General features: G+C 44.1%; 1 protein-coding gene across 1 annotated transcript; it reads left to right on the top strand.

The window, feature by feature from the left end:
• The first annotated feature begins 4,118 nt into the window (after window positions 1-4,118).
• MATN3 (matrilin 3) lies at window positions 4,119-20,862 on the top strand. Its single transcript, XM_048506016.1, has 10 exons — window positions 4,119-4,332; window positions 9,861-10,430; window positions 11,883-12,005; window positions 12,092-12,214; window positions 12,519-12,641; window positions 12,732-12,854; window positions 12,934-13,068; window positions 14,557-14,697; window positions 18,015-18,128; window positions 19,296-20,862. The coding sequence occupies exons 1-10, from the start codon at window positions 4,119-4,121 to the stop codon at window positions 19,349-19,351; spliced, it is 1,722 nt and encodes a 573-aa protein (XP_048361973.1). The 3' UTR covers window positions 19,352-20,862.
• The last annotated feature ends 1,495 nt before the right edge of the window (window positions 20,863-22,357 follow it).

Here is a 22,357-nt window from a genome sequence, read left to right as displayed (position 1 = left end):
AATGCACATAACGAGAATGTACCAAGTACATGTAGTCACTTTAACTTGTGGACAGGGCTAATTCACTGACTAGATCTTCTAAAGTAATGCCTGTGGTTTGAAGGGCTCCCATAATCATGACTATGCCCTAATTAAACAGTGCCAACCTTCTTGAGAAAATCTGAATTTTGCAGTTTTAATCTGAAGTTTCCCTTTAAAGTTGTTTTGGATGGAAACGGGCTCCTTCCTGGCGCACTGAGAAGAGATCTCCTCACTAACCAGGGAATGCTGGTTTGTAGCAGGCATGCCAGTTGGCCACTTACGACAAACTTGAATAATAGCCTGATCCTGTACTTGTTTGATCAGAAGCAAGCCTCAGTGGGGCTCAATTTGATTTATATTTATTTTATTTATTACTTGATGATTTATAGGCCACCCTATAGACCCTTCCACATAATGGACTCAGGGCAGCTTACAACAAGGGTACCACAGGTGAAATTTCATAATCAACTCTCATCATACTTCCCAGTAGGGCCATAAAGTCAGTTCTAACTAAGGGGAATGAAGGAAAATAAGGGGAAAGAAGGAAAGAGGATAGGGAGGCTAGTTATGTTGGAAATCCTGTTGCTGCCATCAACCGTAGGCCTGCAGGGATAGCTCTATCTTGCAAACCCTGCAGAACTGAGGAATGTGTTGCAGGGCCTGGGTCTCATTTGACAGAGTACATGGGTACAGGTCTCAGGCTATATAGAAAATATTTGTAGACTGAAGAGCATGTTGAGTGCACGAAGTGAGACCCTTTCACTTAATTCTCCCTTTTAGCCTTCTGTTTGCTTGTAAGCTCATAATGCTGGAGCTCCTTTGAACATTGAAACCCATTTGCAAAGGCAGCAGTGGTGTAGTGGTTAAGAGCAGGTGCATTCTAATCTGGAGGAACTGGGTTTGATTCCCCGCTCTGCCGCTTGAGCTGTGGAGGCTTATCTGGGGAATTCAGATTAGCCTGTGCACTCCCACACACGCCAGCTGGGTGACCTTGGGCTAGTCACAGCTTTTTGGAGCTCTCTCAGCCCAACCCACCTCACAGGGGGGAAGGGCAAGGAGATTGTAAACCCCTTTGAGTCTCCTACAAGGAGAGAAAGGGGGGATATAAATCCAAACTCTTCTTCTTCTACAATGAGAAAGCAGCTTAATTTTTTTAAAAAAAATCTGTGTGCCATTCATTTGGTTTTTCATGTTGTACTTTCTTGTTGAGGGGTGTGTGTGTGTGTGTGTGTTTTGGCTAATGGAAGAAAAAAAAGGATTGTGTTTTTAGAATGCCAGAAGGTTTCAACCCCACCGATGTCAAGGATGTGTGTTTTCAGAAATCCTGAGCTGAGAACACCAGGAGGAGACTTAAGGTGAGTTTAAATGAGAATGTTCCATGTGTCGGCAAAGGGACATCTGGTCCCTGGGTTTCTGCCGCCACGCTGAGAACAGAAAGTACAACTTCGCCACCATTATCTAAACACTGATCTGCTTGAATCTAAACTTTCCAAGTCCATCTTCTTGAATTTGTGGATGCGAGTACTTGGGTGTACGTAGTTTATCTTTAGATCCATCTTGGGGTGGATACATGTACCTGTCAGACCTATGAATCCACTCTGTCACCAGTCCTGGATTTCTTGAATCAGAAGCCTTTATTGAATTGGACGACATGTGCCCGGCTTTGCAGAAGCCAGTTCCGATCCAACATTCAAAACCCCCACAATATAACCCCTCTGAATCCACCCCCCAACCTGCCCCTTCCCACGTAATGTGAAAGCGGGAAAAGTGTGGGAAAGCAAAAGTAATTCCCAAGGCTGGAGGGGAGATAGCAAGCCATCAGGCCGAGACCAGAGATGCCTCTGTTATCTAAGTCCCAAACAGACAGGAGGGAAAGGAAAATAGCATAGAGCACAGAGGCCCCTTACAGGTTGCTTGCAGGAGCAGCAGTGGTGTAGGAGGTTAAGAGCTCGTGTATCTAATCTGGAGGAACCGGGTTTGATTCCCCGCTCTGCCGCCTGAGCTGTGGAGGCTTATCTGGGGAATTCAGATTAGCCTGTACACTCCCACACATGCCAGCTGGGTGACCTTGGGCTAGTCACAGCTCTTCTGAGCTCTCTCAGCCCGACCTACCTCACAGGGTGTTTGTTGTGAGGGGGGGAAGGGCAAGGAGATTGTAAGCCCCTTTGAGTCTCCTGCAGGAGAGAAAGGGGGAAGGTATAAATCCAAACTCTTCTCTTCTACTAGCCCCCAGCATTGAACACCCAGAGTCAACCTACCATGACTAGGAAGATGTTTAAACAAGGCTGGAAAATCCCAGATTCCTGGTTTCCTATGAGCTTTAATTTGATTCTGGTGCTCATAGGGGAGAGCCTGAGCCTAAGTCTGACCTTAATAGACCAGAAAATTGCCTTGAGGGCTACTCTGAAGAGGTGGCATAGAAATACCAAAAATACGCTACGTTTATTGATTTAAGGAGTGTTCATGTGTTCCATTCTTGGTACTCAGAAGCCCCCTCTGTTCCAGTTAATGGGTAGAGACCCACTTAGCATGCAGAAGTTCCCAGGTTTTAGTCCCCAGTATCTCTAGTGAAAAGGTTCAGGCAGGAAGGGAAAGACTTCTGCCCCAGACACTGGAGACTCATAGTCCGTCTGAGTAAACAACACTGATGTAGGGCTGCCAACCTTCGGGCGGGGGGGGCCTGGATATCTCCTGGAATCACAGCTGATCTCCAGATGACAGAGATCAGCTCCCCTGAAGAAAACGGCTACTTTGGAGGGTGGACTCTACGTAAGGTGACCAGATGGTCACCTTTGTGAACTGGGATGGGTGGCCCCGCCCGAGCACGTGCGCACATGTGCACATACACACGCAGCCGCAGGAGCGCATGGCCTTATGGGGCACTCCTGTTTCCCGTCCTGTGACTGTGACAGGGCAGGAAACGGGAGCGCCCCACAAGGCCGTGCGCGCGGGAGGTTGCCGCACTGCCTTGCGCCCCAGAAGGCAGTGCGGCAGCCTTCCACAAATCGGGACACTTGAAACAACCCGCGGGACGCAGGACAAATTGTTTTAAGGCGGGACTGTCCCGCCAAAAGCGGGACATCTGGTCAGCCTAACTCTATGGCATTTTAACCCTCATTTTAACCAGTGGAGGGATTCAGCCGGTTCGCACCACTTCGGCAGAACCGGTGGTTAAAATGGTGCTTGTAAACAACCAGTTGTTAAATTGTTTGAATCTGACCACTGATTTTAACCCCTTCCTTCCCCAACCCCTACCTTCCCCAAGCTGCATCCCCAAAATCGCCAGGAATTTCCCAACATTGAGTTGGCAACCTTGAGCAATTGTCTGTTTCAGTGTAAAACAGCTTCCTAAGTGTTCAAAAATTTTTCTCGCTCTGTTTATCTTGGATATAGCTATTTTCACTACAGCAAGCAAAGCATGGTGTAGCCGTATATAGGGTAACGTAGAGCCAGTATGATGTGATTAAGAGCAGTAGACTCTAACGTGGAGAACTGGGTTTGATTCCCCGCTTCTCCACATGAAGCCTGTTGGGTGACTTTATGCCAGTCACCATCCTCTCAGAACTCTCAGCCCCACCTACCTCACAAGGTGTCTGTTCTGGGGAGGTGAAGAGAAGGCAATCGTAAGTTGCCATGAGACTCCTTAACAGGAGAGAAAAGCGAGACATGAAAAACAATTCATTCATTCTTCTTCTGACTTGGAGTTGGGTAACTGAGACCTCAACCATTTGGGACACTGATGTATGGTGTGATACACACTGTTTTCTGGCCTGATGGGCTCACGGCACTGTTGATAATTAAAACCCAATTAACTTTATTATTGGTGGAAGTGTATTTGACCCATGCACTAATTTGGTATTCTCTTTAGGAACGAGCCTATCTTTTTAAGCTTATGCCTACTGAGAAGGTCTCTCAAAGAGTGTGTTCAGAGGAGTGTTTGCTGTCTGGGGAAGTTGGTGAATGGTTTTTTCCCTACCCCTCCCACACTAGCTCCTGGCCAGGAACTTAAAAGCTGCTGTTTCAAGGGAAAAGGAGGGAAAAAACCAGAGAGGACTGAGTGAGGTGGATCATCTGGTGCTCAAACCAAGGCAGCTACAATGCTCTGGCTGGTCAGGACCCTCGGCTGCTGCCTTTGCATCCTGCTACCTGTTGCCTATGGATCTCGGTACACTTTTGCTAACTTCCCAACTTCAAGAAGGGTGGCCTCTGTTCCACAGAAGTTCAAAACATTGGGTAGAACTGCTGCATCTCCGGCGGATCAGCCCTACTCCCGAGGAACGGGCAGCTATTCTTCAGCCGTCTCCCCTACAGGTAAATACTTCAGCCCCTATAGCAAAGGGTCTGAAGGAAGGCTAACCCTTATGGAAGAGATGGGAAAGTGTACTCATTTGTTTAGGAAAGGTCTATGGTAGCTTGAGCCTGCTTTTCATCTCCCCTGCCCCCCCTGCAGTGTTTCATTTTATGCTCCACATTTCTGACTTGCTTCTTCAATTTCTGTATATTATATATCTATCTGCTTTCTCCAAGATATTATATATCTAACTGCCTTCTCCAAAGAGCTCTGTTTCATTATGTTCTCCCAGTTTCTTTATTTACTTCATTTATACCCTGTCTTTCTGTCCAGTGGGATTCAAAGTGGCTTACATGGTTTTCCTCTCCTCCATTTTCTTCTCACAACACCCCTGTGAGGTAGGCTATGCTGAGGGAGCGAGAGCGCGCGCTTGCCAAGCCCAAAGATAGCCCAGTGAGATTTGCAGCTGAATGGGGATTTCAGCCAACGTCTTCCCTATTTGAGCATGACAGATCAATCATTACAGGGGTGGCATGCAAGGGAAGGGGAGTGAAGGAGGGGAGGGAGGGGTGGCATGCAAGAGAGGGGAGGGAGGGGCCCAGCATCTGGACATGGCCTACCCACCCTAATGGAGGGAGTGGGAGGGGAGGGGTAGCATGCAAGGGAAGGAGAGGGAGGGAAGGAGGGAAATGAGTGAGGGGTGGCATGCGAGGGAGGGGTAGCATCTGGACATGGCCCAACCACCTTAGTGGAGGGAGGGGAGAGAGGGTGTAACGACCCAAAGGACCCCCAGAATATTATTTATATATATTTCTGCTTTAAAATCATATTGGCAAAAGCCAGTTGCCAAAAGCACTCCTATGGGTGTAGGTAGCAGCATGTCCAAAGGTCACAGGTCTGTTTGCAAGATTAAATCAATAGGATGCGTTACTCTAGCATAACCTGGAGGTCTCATTTTGCTTGTGGGCATGATCTTGATTACCTCACCTTGCTATAGAAACTGTTAAAGACAAAGAATATGGAAACCCAACTTGCTATCAGATTCTGCATTTCCCTATCTCTTCTGGAAACCAAGTTAGCAACAAAGGGTTGCTTCTCTGCATTTCCTTCCCTTTGTCATGACTCTCCTAAAAACCACTCACCTTATCCTGATCTAAATGTCTCAGCTAAATCTGAATATCCTGGGCAGTGACTTTCAAGAGTTAATCTGCATGGAAGTCTTTCAGCATTTCCTCGTTTAGATTAACAAAGCAATTTTGGCCCCATTGTCCCGGGTTTAGCAGTAGATGAGCTGACTAATTACCTCAGCACCCCCAGACCCAGCACAGATGTGAAACGTAGTGTGATTGGTTCCTTTCCCATCAAGGAACGACCCACCTTATAAAAGTTCAGTTTACCTGCAACATATGGCTCTTGGCCACATGTTCCTCTCTTGGTCATGTTGGTCTTGAGACACAATATCGTCTTCACTGGGTCTCTGTGCTGGCGTGGATTCCCTGCCTTCTACTTCTACTCTTCTAAGAATCGTTAGGTAATGTATTACCCCACAAAAAAACCCCTCCCTTTCTATCTCCAATCTATATTTTTAACACCTTTCTATATCTCAGAAACTTGAATGTATGTGCCCTTGTGTCTTACTGTGTGTGTGTATTTTTAAACAAATTTATATAAACATTTAAATTCAATTTGGACTCTTGCTTCTCTGTGGAATATTCATTGCCAGAATTCATTCCCCGTATTATACAGTCTAAAAGATCTCCTCTCGGCCCCTCTCCTGATCTGCCAATGTGAGTGTTCATTCCCCTTTGCTACTTTTATGTGACCTGTTATACTTTTTAGCAGCTGGTGGAGAATCCTATCCCAAAATCCCTTTCCCCTGTTAAGGCCGTAACAAGGGGTAGCATGGATGGGAAGGGGAGGGAGGGAGGCAGAGCAAGTTTCTATTCTGAAAGATGTAACATTTCAGCGAGTGCCATTTTTTTTCCTTTCTGCAGAGGAGATGGCAGGTATTCTGCCACCATGTGGTTGACCTAACAGGGTTGCTGTGAGAATTACTGAGAAGATGGGTTTCAAATGAGTTTTTTCCTTAAAACAATATTTATACGCTCAGCTCAAAAAATCAATTGGAAGTGTTTTAGGAGATACCGCTCTTGCAAACTGTTTGCTGAATAACCCAGTTTGAGATTAGCGTGTTTCCACGTTAAATAGCCTCTGTCCTTAAACCAGAGGCAACTGAAGATCCCATCAAAGAGATCACTGGGGGCTGCAATGTGTCAAAAAAAGGTCTGCAAGGTCCCTAGGCCACCTGTTGTTATTCTTTTTATGTTTTTCAGCAGGAAAAGTTATGAAAATGTTTAAATAACCTGTACTATTTTATGCCTAATAAAGGTTTACTGTACTGTACTGTACTATTAGATTAGTTAAAATGCCTAAACTGGATTATTTCACAAAAAAGACTGAGGTATGCCCCAAATATACATCCCAGTCAACATGCTCCATCTGAACACCCATCTCATAGAAACTATGAGAGCTGCTGCTACCAAACACACTTTAACTTTTTGGGGTGGGATTTGGTGATAATATTTCAGCCTTGATCAGCTGTAGTGAATTAAAGCTCAAGAACCATTGATGGGAGGCGGGGCGCATCAAATAACACATTATGGAGGATGTATTTATCATATCCCATCTTTCTCCCTGAGCAAGGCAGATCACGTAGCATAAAACAATTCAAACAATTGGCAGAGGCATTTAATTAGCAATGTGATAAGACCAGGGTTACAAAAACAGTGCAGAAAAAAAGTCAAGCATCATCTACCAAAGAAAATGGAATTATAACCTTAGAAAACAGTATGGTAAGAGAAGGATAATACAAACAATAAGCAGATAATGCACACCATACACAATGGCATAGACTATGGTCCTCATATTTTTTATTAAAGCAACTTTCTGAACCATTCTGTTGTACTATAGCCCTGTTTTTATAAACACCTGAGCAACATGTCCACTGCCACAATATCCCTTGGACACCTAAGGTTAAATCCTGCAGAGAAGTGACTAGAGGGCTGCCACAGGGTTCTGTCCTGGGCCCGGTGCTATTCAATATGTTTATCAGTGACTTGGACGATGAAATAGAGAGCATGCTAATCAAATCTGCAGATAACACCAAATTATTAGGGATAGCTAATACTCCAGAGGACAGGGTCAGAATTCAAAATGGCCTGGATATATTAGAGAGCTGGGGCCAAGCTAACAAAATGAATTTATGCAGATCAAAATGTAAGATGCTTCACTTAGAAAAAAAATGAAATGTACAGATATAAGATGGGTCACACTTGGCTTGACAACAGTACATGTGAAAGGGGTCTAGGAATCTTAGTAGACACAAACTGAACATGAGTCAGCAGTGTGATGCAGCAGCTAAGAAAGCCAATGAAATTCTACACTGCATCAACAGGAGTATAGTGTCTAGATCAAAGGACATAATAGTGTTATTTTATGTATTTACTTTTATTTTATAATATTTATATCCCACCCTCCCTGGCTGGAGCCAGACTTAGGGCAGCATACAAACACATTCATAACGTATAGGTAAAATACAACCCCAAGACTATTACATTTAGAACCCCAAGATGGCAGACTAGCTTAACCCCTACAAAACCAACCCCAGCCCAGGACTGATATAGCCCTATTAAAATCCTGTCTGCGCATAGGCAAAGTTTGAAAGGGGGGGGGGGGGGGTCACACAAAGCATCAATACATACATGGTGATGTTAATTTAATTTAGTTTAGAGAGGTCAATAAATAAATCAGATAGCATAAAATGGGGACGTGAAGCTGGCATCCGCCAAAAGCCTTGGTGGAAGATCTCTGTCTTACATTGGTCAGATTTCACCTGGAATATTGTGTCCAGTTCTGGGCACCACAATTCAAAAAGCATATTGACATGCTGGAATAGGTCTGGAGGAGGGTGACCAAAATGGTTAAAAGGTCCATGCCCTATGACAGTGATGGCGAACCTTTTTGCGCCCGAGTGCCCAAGTTGCAACCCAAAACCCACTTATTTGTCACAAAGTGCCAACACGGCAATTTAACCAGAATACTGAGGTTTTAGTTTAGAAATAACAGTTGGCTCCAAGGCATGTGTTACTTGGGAGTAAGCTTGGTGGTAGTCGGTGGCTTTGCTTTGAAGTATAACTCTTCCAATGGGTGAATCACAACCCTAGGAGGATTTACTCAGAAGCAAGCCCCATTGCCAGCAACCGAGCTTACTCCCAGGTAAAGGATCGCGCTTTAGTTCTTCGAATGAAAATCAGTGGGGTTTAACAGCACTTAACAGGGTTTCCTACACTGCTTCCCCAAAACTAGGTCTTAAGTTTAATGCTAATAATTGAGCCCAGCGGCCAGGCCAGCCTAGATATGTGGAAGGGGGGGGGGGGCTCTGTTTGCGCGTGCCCACAGAGAGGGCTCTGAGTGCCACCTCTGGCACCCGTGCCATAGGTTCGCCACCACTGCCAATCCAAGGTGTATTTTGGATTACAGATTATAGGTAGAGCAAGGAACAGCAACCTGAGGCTACAGAAGCAAATGTGGCTCAGTAGTGAACTAAATATGTTTCTTCAGAACATGAAATCTTTAATGTGAGGTATCTTGAATGGCTAGAATCATTGAGTATTACTGATGTCATATGTAGATTGCCAAGGGGGCAGGGGCTAGGCGTGACAGCACCAAGCTGCACGCCAGGGTGAACAGGGGGCATGGCATGGCGGGCGGGGGGGAGGGTGCACGCGTGCCCCAGGCACAGTTCCCCCTCGCTCCGGCCCTGTTAGTGTGTCAAAGGAATGGCAAGTAAAAATGCTTACACAATGAAAAACGCATCTTAGAGATATTTTAAAGTAAAGGAAATGAGAGAGGCAAACAGTTGGCAATCATCCAAATGCTAACCATGCACAGATTTATGCCAGTGCCCTAAGCAATCACACAAGGTACTCCTGGGTACATTTATCACTTATTGTGGGAACTCGTGTATGTTACCTTCTAATAAAGGATTCACAAGAACCAGTGTTTGGGCTGCAGAAATGTTGCAGATCAACATACCAGCTATCAGTAATGTTCAGTTGTATAGTTTCAGTTATGCAAACGGGCTTTCTTATACTGACTCTTTGTTGCTCTGAATTTTGACATAGTTTGACCCTTTAATTAAAAACAATTGCTCACTGCAAATGTAATATATATATATTCTCCTGCTGCCTAATAAAGCTTTATTATTTTGACCCCCCCCCCCCCCCCCACACACACATATACCTGGTTTGATATTTTGGAGCCTTTAACTAAAAACTGCTATAATTGTTTCTGCGCTCTCTGAAGGTCTTAGCATTCATCAGGTTCTCTTCCAGAAAGCTAACCTGTACTTTATTCCTTCAGCAAGGCAAGTTCCCAGATCTCATTGCATATGTCTTTCAGGAAATACCAGTAATTTTAATTTTCAGGAGCAGTTTTTCCAAACCTGACTTCAATAATTATGAATGTCGGTTCTTGGTTTTTCTTGCAGATGACGTTTGCAGGAACAGGCCCTTGGATCTTGTGTTTATTATAGACAGCTCCCGCAGTGTCCGACCTGAGGAATTTGAAAAAGTGAAAATCTTCTTGGCCAAAATGATTGACACCTTGGATGTCGGAGAGGGAGCCACTCACGTGGCGGTAGTAAACTATGCCAGCACAGTAAAGGTTGAATATAATCTTCAGACACATTTCGACAAAGGTTCCATGAAGCAAGCAGTATCTCGTATCAGCCCCTTAGCTGCAGGCACCATGACTGGTCTGGCTATTCAGACAGCCATGGATGAAGCTTTCTCAGAAGAATCCGGTGCTAGACCTTCTTCCCTCAATATTCCTAAGGTGGCAATCATTGTGACAGATGGTCGGCCTCAGGATCACGTCCAAGATGTGGCATCCAGGGCTCGAGCTTCTGGAATTGAGATCTATGCAGTCGGGGTTGCCCGAGCAGACATGCAGTCTCTGCGGTTGATGGCTAGTGAGCCAGTGGACGATCATGTTTCTTACGTGGAAACTTACAGCGTGATTGAAAAGCTGGCTTCGAAATTTAGAGACACTTTCTGTGGTAAGATCATCATTCATCTTTCTCTCTGCTGCTGTAAGAGGCAATGTCCCGTTCATTAAATGTGTCATTCAAAGCAGAGTTACACCTTTTTAAGCCCACTGAAATATGCGTAGTACTACGCAGTAATTATATGTCAGTCAGTTGTAAGCTTACTTAGGGGTTGTTTCTGCACACCTAAAATGTTTTTAAAACATTTTAGATCCTCCTTTACCCAAGAAAAACATTTTTTTTGTTCACATTCACCCCCTTGTAATGATTCTGGACACAATTTTCTGTTTTTCCCTGTTTTTTTCTCAGTGTGTGCACACATCAGTGCTTCATGCTTCATAGCCTCATTCTGCAGTTCCCAGAGTCTCCTGTAGCAAATCCTGTGAAGATTAAGCCCCCCACAAATCTAAAAAATGCTCTGAAATGCTCCAAAAAACAGGGCAAGAGGCTTCTGCAGGCAAGAACTCACAAAATGGGGTCTGAAAAGGACAGCACACAAATGAAGCCTTTTAAAAAAACATTGCAGCCAAAAGAGTCGCTTTCATTGTTATTCACAGCATAATCCATGCAACATATGTTCTGCTAAATGTGAAGGCTATTCAGATATTCAGTGGCTGAAGTGCATTTTTTCATATCGCTGTACTATGTAAATTCACATGTGGCACCATTTCCCCCCGAAAGGCCTTGTGTTAAAATAATGCCTTGCATCAAAACTTACCAGCTGAGGTAAAAACTTACCAGCTGAGGTAAAAATCCAGAAAACTAATCTCCTATCTTAGCTGGCAAATCTTGGTGTGGGGCATGATTTTCATATGGATGGACTTTCAAACAAGTAGTTAACTACATGAAAACTATCAGCAGAGTTTAAAGCGGAGCTACTCTGGTAAGATGAGAAGGTCCATAGTTTTTTTGCACTCACTGCAACCTCCTACTACTCTTGGAAAAGAATACTCTCCACACAAGATGTTCTTTCCATGGGAAAGTTTTTCTTTAGCAGTTGCAAGATTACACAAGTCTATTCTATACAAGACTATAAAGCTATACAGAATTCTTCAGCTAGAACAAAGTTGAACACACGCAGAACTCAACTCAGTCTCTATCTCAACTTAGCATAGCATATACAATGCATACATCCAACAGGATACTTTTCCCCGCCCAGGCCACAGCCTCTCATTGGTCTAGAGTCTCAGTTGAACCCACCAATCATGCTAAAGGTTAACTGCTCCTTCACCCCTAGACTGACTGTCTCCCGCCTTTGGGTTTGCAAACTTCTGCTAACTTGAAATGACCCTTTAGTGAACCTTTCTCTCTTTTTAATATATCATGACAAAAACTAAATGTCATAATGCTATAACAAGCATGTAGTAACTCAGCCAATCAATCGTGTAAATAAAGTGCTCCATCTTAAGAACAAGGAATAATTCAAAAATCATTAAACAGGATTCATGTAATCTTCTCCCCTAGCTGTGGATGCCTGTGCACTTGGTGCACACAACTGTGAGCAAATCTGTGTGAACAGTGATGGGTCCTGGCGCTGTGACTGCTATGAAGGGTACACCCTGAATCCAGATAAGAGGACTTGCTCAAGTAAGAATGTGGCCATTTTGTGATGAGATTTGGGGGGGGGGGGGGGGGTCTGTCAAATTAACATAATTCCTCAACTTTTCTGCTAGCTGGAGAAACCTGTGCCTCTGGAACTCATAATTGTGAACAACTTTGCGTGAGTACCGACAACTCCTGGCACTGTGACTGCTATGAAGGGTATACCCTGAATCCAGATAGGAGAACCTGTTCAAGTAAGAACGTTGTCAGTCCTACACATTTTGTGATGAGAATGTTTTTAGAAAAACACATGGTGTTAAAATCATTCCTCAATGTCTCTCCTAGCTAGGGAGACCTGTGCCTCTGGAACTCATGATTGTGAACAACTTTGTGTGAGTACCGACAACTCCTGGCTCTGTGACTGCTATGAGGGGTACACTCTGAATCCAGATAAGAGGACATGCTCAAGTAAGAACGTAGTCAGTCATATACATTTTGTGATGAGAATTTTTTAGAAAAACACATGGTGTCAAAATAATTCCTCAACGTCTCTCCTAGCTAGGGAAACCTGTGCCTCTGGAACTCATAATTGTGAACAACTTTGTGTGAGTACCGACAACTCCTGGCTCTGTGACTGCTATGAAGGGTACACTCTGAATCCAGATAAGAGGACATGCTCAAGTAAGAACGTAGTCAGTCATATACATTTTGTGATGAGAATTTTTTAGAAAAACACATGGTGTTAAAATCATTCCTCAATGTCTCTCCTAGCTAGGGAGACCTGTGCCTCTGGAACTCATAATTGTGAACAACTTTGTGTGAGTACCGACAACTCCTGGCTCTGTGACTGCTATGAAGGGTACACTTTGAATCCAGATAAGAGGACATGCTCAAGTAAGAATGTAGTCAGTCCTACACATTTTGTGATGAGAATGTTTTTAGAAAAATACATGTGTCAAAATAATTTCATCAGCCTCTCTCCTAGCTAGGGAGACCTGTGCCTCTGGAACTCATAATTGTGAACAACTTTGTGTGAGTACCGACAACTCCTGGCGCTGTGACTGCTATGAAGGGTATACCCTGAATCCAGATAGGAGAACCTGTTCAAGTAAGAAACTGGTAGCTACTACTGAATAATCAACAATACTATGGTATTTACACAGAGGATTTCGATGTGTGTGTGTGTGTAATCCTGGTATCATTTTCCACATGCAGAAGATAAGGGCTGAGGTATTTACTTCTCTAAGGGCCAATTACACATAAAGGGAGCAAATGCCTGTTGCAGCAAGATTTCTTGTACTGATGCTTTTTCTCCAGTCCCAAGTCACTTTTTAGTCTCCCCGAGGCAAGTGAGACCACTTGTAGCACCAATTTAATTTTGCTTTGCTGCCAGAGCAATGAGATTTGCCAGCGAACACAACTCTGCCCTGCACCTCATCTGTCTGCCCATGGCCAACCTCCTAGCTCCACCCTTCCCACTCTTTGCACTGCGTCCATGCCTTCCCCCTCAACCTACAGGATGGTGCCATTGTCTGCACAGCAGGAAGCGAAGCGGCCGCTGCAGAGATTATGTTTGGGGACCCCACTAGTCTCTGCCTCCCACTGTCCAAACCCAAGCCCTAGTCTGGCTTGATGGCCAACAGAGACATGCACCAGTAAGGGGGTCAGCATCTTCATACACGCAACGCTGGGCACACCTCTAATCTGGCTGTGGGAAGTACTCCAGAGTGCAGTAAACTTAAACGCATGGCCCGATCTGGTGCCTTGGCTGGTCCAAGCGGCACAATGGTGGCCTTGTTGCCCACTTGCAGGCTGACGTGGAGTTAGACCTCCCATCCGGGAAGGTGTATGGAGCCAAAGGCATTGGCTTGCGTTCCCGTCAACCAGCTTCCAGACACACCAAGGCTCTGATAGGTGCCACTCAGCCATGCCCCCCCTGGACAGGTGGACTTCTCAGTGGGGGCTGCCTGCACAGGGCAAGGCTGGGTGGGAGATGCTCCTCCATTGCTGGCACCGACCCACTTTCCTAGTGGCTCCCCAGCAGTCTCCAGCGAGCAGGGGTGGGCAGGAGACCAGCCCAGAGTAGGTAGCCAGGCAGAAGAACTTGTGCAACAATTTGTTTGTGGCAGTTTCCCTCCTCTCACCTGGGAAGAGTCAGGAAAAGGCAGTGCTCCTGGGCTGGCTCACTGCCAACTCTCCACCTTCTGTTTGGGGGATGGGGTGCAATTTGAAAGCTTGCCCCGGGCCCCATTTTTTCTAGATATGCCCCTGTCTGCACAGACTCTCATTAAGTAACTCCTCAACAGGAGACAAGTCATATATTGCCTCAATAAATGTATCCAGCAAGATAAAATTCTTTTAACCACATTTTTGCTTAATGAGAGGCCTTTGTATTGCTGGAACCCACAACTGCCAGCAGATTTGGGTGGCCAGTGAAGGGAAGGGATAAATGAAGTCAGCATCAATGGATGGACAACAGGAAAAATGGATCTGGTGGGGTAGGATTGGGGAAGGGATGACCACATGGGATTTATTTTCCCTATTAACATTTGCATAACGCCTCTTGTTTTCAGTGTAACGTGATTCTCTTTTACAGCCCGGTCTTCTACTTCTACTGAGGATATCTGTGCATCTGGAACCCATGAATGCCAACAAATCTGTGTTCCTAGTGGCAGGTCTCATTATTGTGATTGCTATGAAGGGTACACCCTGAATGCAGATAAGAAAACGTGCTCAAGTAAGAACCTGGTCACTCTATCAATAAAAAGTGTTTAGGAATTTCATAGGCCCAAAGGGTTGGGTTTTTAAAAAAAGGCTAATTTACCTTTGAATCCTTGGTCCCATGAAGAGGAATATGAAGGAAATTGCTGGCACATGGGGCATAAGATTGTAAGAATAGTCCTGCTGAATGAGACTGGTGGTCCATCTTGTCCAGCATCCTGTCTAACATGGTAGCCAACCACAGAAGTCAACGCCTGCCCCTGCTGTTGTTCTTGATCATTGGTGTTCAGAGGTTTTCCACCTCTGGACATGGATTTCTTGGTTCGTAGCCATTGGTAGACCTGTCTTCCTATACATGAAACTGCCTTCTACTGAATCAGGTCCTTGGTCTATCACGATCAATATTGCCTAATCTGGCTGGCAGTAGCTTTCTAAGGTTTCATATAGCTGCCTTTCACTTTGCCTGCTGCCTGAAAACCTCATATCTGCTTGTTTGGGCAATATTGATGGGAATCACCAGCTGTGTTCAGACATATGGCAAACCATGGTATATTGATTTGGAATGCTTCTGTGGATTTACACAGCATCCTTTCACCCCTTGTGTGAGGCTTCTGTCCTCTGTTTACCAGGTACTGTTGACCACACTGTCCTGTGTCATCCAAAATGAAATAGTTTTCAAATCCATTAAACTGTATTTTGGAGACCAGCCACTGGCAACAATTTACAGTTTTGACAGTATGTTATGCTTGGTAAAAATCAGCAAATAAACAGGGAAGAGGAATGAAAATTGCAAATTCCCTTTCTGTGAGATGGAAATATTCTTCATGTGCTACAGCATATTCCAGAAACATTCTGTAGTACAGGAAAAAGACCCTATGTATACTAGATTCTTGACATAAATTTAGTGTATTATTTATACTGTGTACCATTATTGTGTTCAAGCTCTACCCTCCAGCAGAACACATATTGGGTTTAATTTATTTTCTGAGTAGCTTCAACAGAAATAAGCCCTATTTGAAAACCAGTTAAAGCTTTTAAAAATAGACCACATTTTAAGTGAAGATAATATAACCTGTTCCAGTCAACTGTTCCTTTCATGTTCCGTGAATAATGACGTTGAGAAGATCTTCTAAGTCCGTAAAAGATCTGTGTTTCCAGCTCATTTGCCATTCCATGGTAATTCAGCATTTGCATCAGAGAACTTCCGTGTAAATACAAAGCCAGATTGCCATCTATTTGTGAGATATTAGTAATATTAGTATTATTAGTAATATTAGCAATATTAGTAATATTAGTAATATTAAATATCAGTCCTCTTTGTATTAGTTCTATAACAAAAATGTTCTAAAGGTGGTAGCCAAACAAATCAGTAAGAGAATTTGTTTCCACATCAACATAAAATAAATTCAATCTCTATTATAAATGGAAAAAACGTGAAGCTACTGGATTATTAACAGATTCAAAATTTTGCATTTTATAGTTGATGGGTTGCAAGCAATCGGAACTTAATAATTTTTATAAATTGACTGTAAGGCTGATTCTGCATGGGCCAAAAACAGCAGTGTGAAAATGGTGTGAAAGTGGTGTAAAAGGGTTTAAAATGATGTAAAAGGGTTTATACTGTTTTCACACCGTTTTCACACTGCTGTTTTTGGCCCATGTGGAATCAGCCTAAGAGTCAAAACAACCCCACAGTTCCAAATAGTTTGGTATGTGATGCCAATAGCATCACACCAGCCCTAGATCTCTGCTCAATCAGCCATAGCTCCGGCCCCACCATTAGGACCAATGGGGTGGGAGAAGGCAGTAGCTGGGGCTTATGTTCTCCATTTCGTCCCAAACTTTCAGAGTCATTTGCCGAATCCAAGGCAAATCCCTGAAATGATGATAGGGCCACTGAGGCTTGGCTTGTTGGAGAAATGTCTCCACATATAACCTTATCCCATCTCACAGGTAGATGGTGCATTTTTTTACAGCCCAGAGAAGGCTATATATGTAAGCACAAACTTCCTCATGTGTCTGAGTTTGTCCTTCTTTGGCAGCAGAGGGAACCTTGAAAACTGAAAATAAAAAGTGGATCTGACCTTTCCTCTGCCTCCTCAACGCAGAAGGAATTTCAGAAAAAGCCCAGGAGACATTTTTTGTGTACCTGTATTTTTGTATCCATTCAGAGACAGCATCCATCTCTGGTTTTGGTACCTTTCCTTCACTCTGTGGAACCTCCCAACAGTTTTGATTGATCTTTTGCAGTGCAGTCATTTTGTGGTTGCACTGATTACTTTTTCTCTCAGAAGTTCAAGTGGCCACCGTAGGGCTGTCAACCCTGGGTTGGAAAATTCCTGAAGATTTGGGGGTGAATCCTGGGGTTTGGGGAAGGGGGACCTCAGTGTGTAGGGTTGCCCACTCCAGGTTGGGAATTAACTGAAGATTTTGAGGAAAGAACTTGAGAAGGGTGGGTTCGAGGGAGTGGAGAGAGACTTCAATGGTGTATAATACTATGGAGTCCACCTTCAACAGTGGCCATTGTCTCCAGGTGAACTGATCTCTGTCACCTGGAGATCAGTTGTAATAGCGGGAGACCTCCAGCCGCGACCTGGATGTTGACAACCGTATCAGCAGGATATAATGCCAGAGTCAACCCTTCAAAGAAACCACTTCTTCTAGGGCCGTGGTGGCGAACCTTTGGCACCCCAGATGTTATGGACTACAATTCCCATCAGCCCGAATTGGCCATGCTGGCAGGGGCTGATGGGAATTGTAGTCCATAACATCTGGAGTGCCAAAGGTTCGCCACCACTGTTCTAGGGGCATGGACCTCTGTAGTCTGGAGATCAGTTGTAATCCAGCGAGATCTTCAGCCCCCCACCTGGGGACTGGCAACTCTAGTGCTCAAGTCAACTAGTTGTTGGGAAACTTTGGTTCAAGGAACTGAACTTAAAGGTCATTTTGTGACCATCAAAGTAGATAATAACTGATTGTCTTGACTGAATTTATGGTTGGATGCACAAGTTTTTTTTTTAAAAAAACCCCTTTAAGTTATATATTTTCCAATATTTACGATCCAATATTTATATGGCACTTACACTGCTTTTCCACACTCAAGGTGGCCGTTAGCAAAACAAAGTCCTGGAGTGACATAAAATTCAATTTGAATGGCACAAAACGAGAAAAACGATGTAGTTTGATTTGAATGTCGTTTCCAATTAAGAACCAGCATGTTATATAGATTCTACTTAGTTTTGTTAATTAGTAATAGTTTTCAGTTTACTATCAAAATCAGGTTAGAAATTCTTGAATGCTAGTATAACTACTATAGATTTTTTTTCCCAACAGGAATACCAAGAAATAGTATTTCGTCCGCAGTAACAGAAGAAGCCTGTAAATGTGAAGCTTTTATTAACTTTCACACACTGGCCACTTCATATTTTGAGACGATATCAACAAAATATATCCTTTCTTTGATTCCCCACCCCCACTTTTCAGTTGTTTCCTGAACTAAACTTGACTTACAAAATCAGACTTACAAAATCAGTACCCTATAGGAGTTCCTATTTGCTTTTCAAAGCTCTTCAGATTCTGAATGTAGAATATGTCTGTCAAAAGGAGAACAAACCACTTGCATTCAAATCAAACACTTGGGAAGCCCAATCCGGAGTGAACGGCAGCCAGGGATGGCACTGCTTCTGCACTGTCTCCAAAGGAGTTTCAGGTAGCCCAGGAAGTCCTGAAACCAACGAAACAAAAAACGCAGCCTGGGGAAAAAAAACATTGGCTAAATGGACTTACGTCCTGGTGGCGTAAATCTGCGGCCTGGGAGGGCGGGGGGGTTTCCCCAGCTGAAACTCCAGTGGAAGCTGGCTAAAGTCGGCTGCACCTGTAGGAACACCTCCCCCCCCCCAGCCTGCCCCCTGCTGCAACAGCATGCTCTCCTCTGCCAGCATAGCTTCAGAGTAGTGGGTCCTTCCAGGTTTCGTTGCTGTGGAGGTGTGTGGCATCCACCTGCTGGCATGCTAGCTCTCTCTCTGTCAGTGTAGGTGCCCCTTATCCTGGCAGAGTGAGCAAACATGCTGGCATGGGCCGCCGCCAGTCTCACAGTCTGTCCCCCGCCCCCATCTGGATTGGGCTCTTAGTGGAATTTATCCATCTTTAATGAAAAGCAGGATTGGAATGTCAGTATTTTAACATTCTAACCTTCAACAGATTTAACTTGAAATAAATGCAGTTGACATTGGTTTAAGTCTGTTTTTAAGTCGATATGTCGAGAAGTTGGGTGTTCAAAAGGAGACCACCAGTGCATCCCAGAGCAGAGTTTCACCTGTTTTAGTATGCTGAGGCCAATAGGCTTAAAAGAATGTTAACTCGATTTAGAATTGCACTGTGAGATTCTCATGGTTTTGGCTTGTGGACTTGGGGAAAAAAAATTAAATATTAAGGACAGGCAAATGTGAAGTCATGTAAATATAATATGCTGTGCTTTGGCTGCAATAAAGAATTTGTTTATTTAAATATAATCTGGGGGAGGGGGTTATATTTGAGAAAAGTAATAATGCACACATATATACTCCATAAAGTAAATTTGGTGAAATCTGTCACATATCCTTAACTGTTAACCACTAGATAACCTTTTTGAGAAAGTAGAAATCTACCGGAACCAAGGGCAGCACGTTTAGTAGAGACATGGATCCAGCTTCAGATCAAAGCAACATTCCGCTATCCTACTTCACAAGATTTTCTTTCAGCAAGCTATCAAAGGAGTGGATTGTATCGTGGTTCTGTAAGATGGGGCAAGACAGCAAGTCTGATTGGTGCATATATTATCTGACTGAAGAACTACCAGGCTGTACATACATAAATCACTGCTTTCTAGGGTCGTCAATCTCCAGATGGCACCTGGGGATCTCCTGCTATTACAATTGATTTCAAGGCTGCAGAGATAATTTCCTCAGGTGAAAATGGCTACAGTAGAGGGTGGACCCTATGGAACTGTACCATGCTGAGGCCCCTCCCCTCACCAAACATGGCCCTTCCCAGGCTCCGCCCCCAGAGGGGGAGAGAAACTGCTGCCACCGCTATCCTGCTGCACTTTTGCGCACATGTGATAGAGAAACGGGAGGAACTGGGTGTGGTGGCAGCAACAAGCAGAGCGAAAACGAGCATGTGCGGAGCCCTGTTCTTGCCCTTTCCTGCTGTGCTTCCATTGTTGCTGCAGGCCCCCAGTGCAGATGCAGCTGTTGTCATGTTTTCCCTACAACTTCGTTTGTTTGTTCGTTCGTTCGTTCATTTAAAAAATGCCTCCAATCCCTCACAAATGCATGTAAAGTGATATAGACTAGGGACACCCACCTCCAGGTTCCCTGGAATTACAGCTTATCTCCAGATTACTGAAATCACTTCCCCTGCAGAGAATGGATGCTTTGGAGGGTGGGCTCTGTGCCATTGTAGCAATCCCCAAATCTCCAGGAGTTTCCCAACTTCCATCTGGCAACCCTACCTGCCTCTCCCATCCCCTACCAGTGGGCAGAGGGATCAGGCAAACCTTATATAAACATCTCTGCAGTAGCATAGCAACAAGGGTGCAGGAAGGTGCATGATGCCCCGGGCGTGCTCTGGTGTGGGGGCATTCCAGGGCATGGCAGGGGCGCGGGGCGCACACGTGCCTCAGGCGTGGTTCCCCCTCGTTCTGGCCCTGCATCTCTGGAATGGTACACCATGATGATTCTTTCCACATTTGACAATCGGGAAGTGTTCAGCTTGTTTGAAAATACTTCTGTATCTCTCAACAGAAGAAGCTGAACTATGTGATATTTGGTTATCTATAAATGTAAGCCCCAATTTTCTTCCGTAATGAAATTCAAAGTAGCGTCCTGGAGGCCTCCCATTCAGGAACTGACTAGCTTGTCTTGCTTCAGCAAAGCTTCTACATCTTGTGCCAGTGCGTTCAAACTGTAGCTTGATCTAGCCTGTTTTATAGTACTGAGGAATTTAATACAAAAAACTTCTGCAACAGGCTGGACTGAACATGAGTTTCCTGTACACGCCAAAAATAAAATTTGCACTGTATTGGATAAACTCTGCACTATAGAACGTAAAGGTATGTAAAGCTAGATTGTTGATCCGTGTCCATGTTTATGCAGTTTGACATCTCGTAACTTTTATTTTAATAAAGATGAGCATACCAGAACTCTTTCCTCCATGTTTGGGTTTTTTTTTAAATCTTCAAATAGTTCAGAGCAGTTTGTGCGATCCCCCTCCTCCATTTTCTCCAGATAATAACCTTGTGAGGTTTTTCATTTATTCATTGCTTTTAAGGTGTTCAATCACTGCTTTTCTCCCTGAAGGGAACTAAATTGGATCACAACAGTAATGAAAATACAATAGGAAAGAAAAAACCCTAAAACAAAATAGCTAACAATAACTATGGCTGGTTTTGTATCCAGTAGGCAAGTTTATTCAATGGGATGAGCCCCAGAGTAAAAGCCAAGACCCCTTTGGCTTGTGCCTCTGGACAAACTCAAGTTTATTCCTCTGGAATGGAAAAGAAGAAAAATCATAGTTTAGGAGTTGCAGCTGGCAGCAGTGATATTCCTCCCACTGTTCCCCAATGACTCAGATAGCCTCTGGACGTGTCCAAGTTTATACCTTCCATGTGTACTGGTGGCCTTGGTGGGAGGAAATGGTTCCGCTCTGAATAGCTTAATCTGAAAGAGATTGTACGGCTGAAGGTCATCCAAGCTTCATAAGCCAAACAAGACCATACCGCATCCCTGAGTCTGCCATGGCGCTCACGCTGCCGCTTTAAAGGAGGAGTTCCTCCTTTTCAAAGGAAGGCAAGAAGCAGCCAAACAAGCATAGCTATCACCTCTGTTCTCGCTGGGGATCCGATCACTTTCTCTGTGAAGATGGTTGCCAATCTCTGGGTAAGGGAAGGAGATCTCTTGAAATTACAACTCCAGACAAATGAGATTTGTTCACTTGGAGAAAATGTCTATTTTGAAGGGTGATCACAGAAAAACAAAGAGCAATTGTGTACAGTGTACAAATGCAAACCAGCTAACAAGCCACTGTACCCTGGCTGTTTCCAATATATAAATAAAATCAATACTCTCATGCAAGTGTTCTAATAAAGCAAAAAACCCCACAAATAAGTTGCGACAAAGTGCAAAGCGTTCAAAACATATTATGCAAAAAGCATAAAGTGCTATACATCAGAGAATCTCCATAAATATAGCTAGGAATCTCAGCACAGATCATCAAATCTGGGGTCCACTGAATACAAGCACAGCCCAAAGATGCTTTGAGGACCGTGGCTTCCAAGCAAAAAGAAAGGCTGATATTGTCACTCTGGAGTTACCCGGTATTCAGGATCATCTTTTGGGCTAAGATGACTTGGTAGAAAGCCTTTCTAGGAACTGGATTAACTTGGCTGTAGTGGATTTTCTGACCTATGTGGCCATAGTGTGGTAGTTTGGATTATTGCTGGATTTTGCTACTAAAATTCCACTTTTAAATTATGAAGAAACAAATTGTGAAGGAACAAATATCTCTCTTGTCTTAATCTTGAGTGGAAGAAGAAGCTATATTGAGTGTGCAGTTGTGAATTTCCCTTGCTAGCATCTATACATCATGTATTAAAATTGCAGTAAATCCATCACCACCTTAGAAAGGTAAATACCTGA

Source organism: Sphaerodactylus townsendi, linkage group LG01, assembly GCF_021028975.2.
Source record: "Sphaerodactylus townsendi isolate TG3544 linkage group LG01, MPM_Stown_v2.3, whole genome shotgun sequence".
Lineage (NCBI taxonomy): Eukaryota > Metazoa > Chordata > Lepidosauria > Squamata > Sphaerodactylidae > Sphaerodactylus > Sphaerodactylus townsendi.
This window is presented reverse-complemented; position numbering and strand designations above follow the sequence as displayed.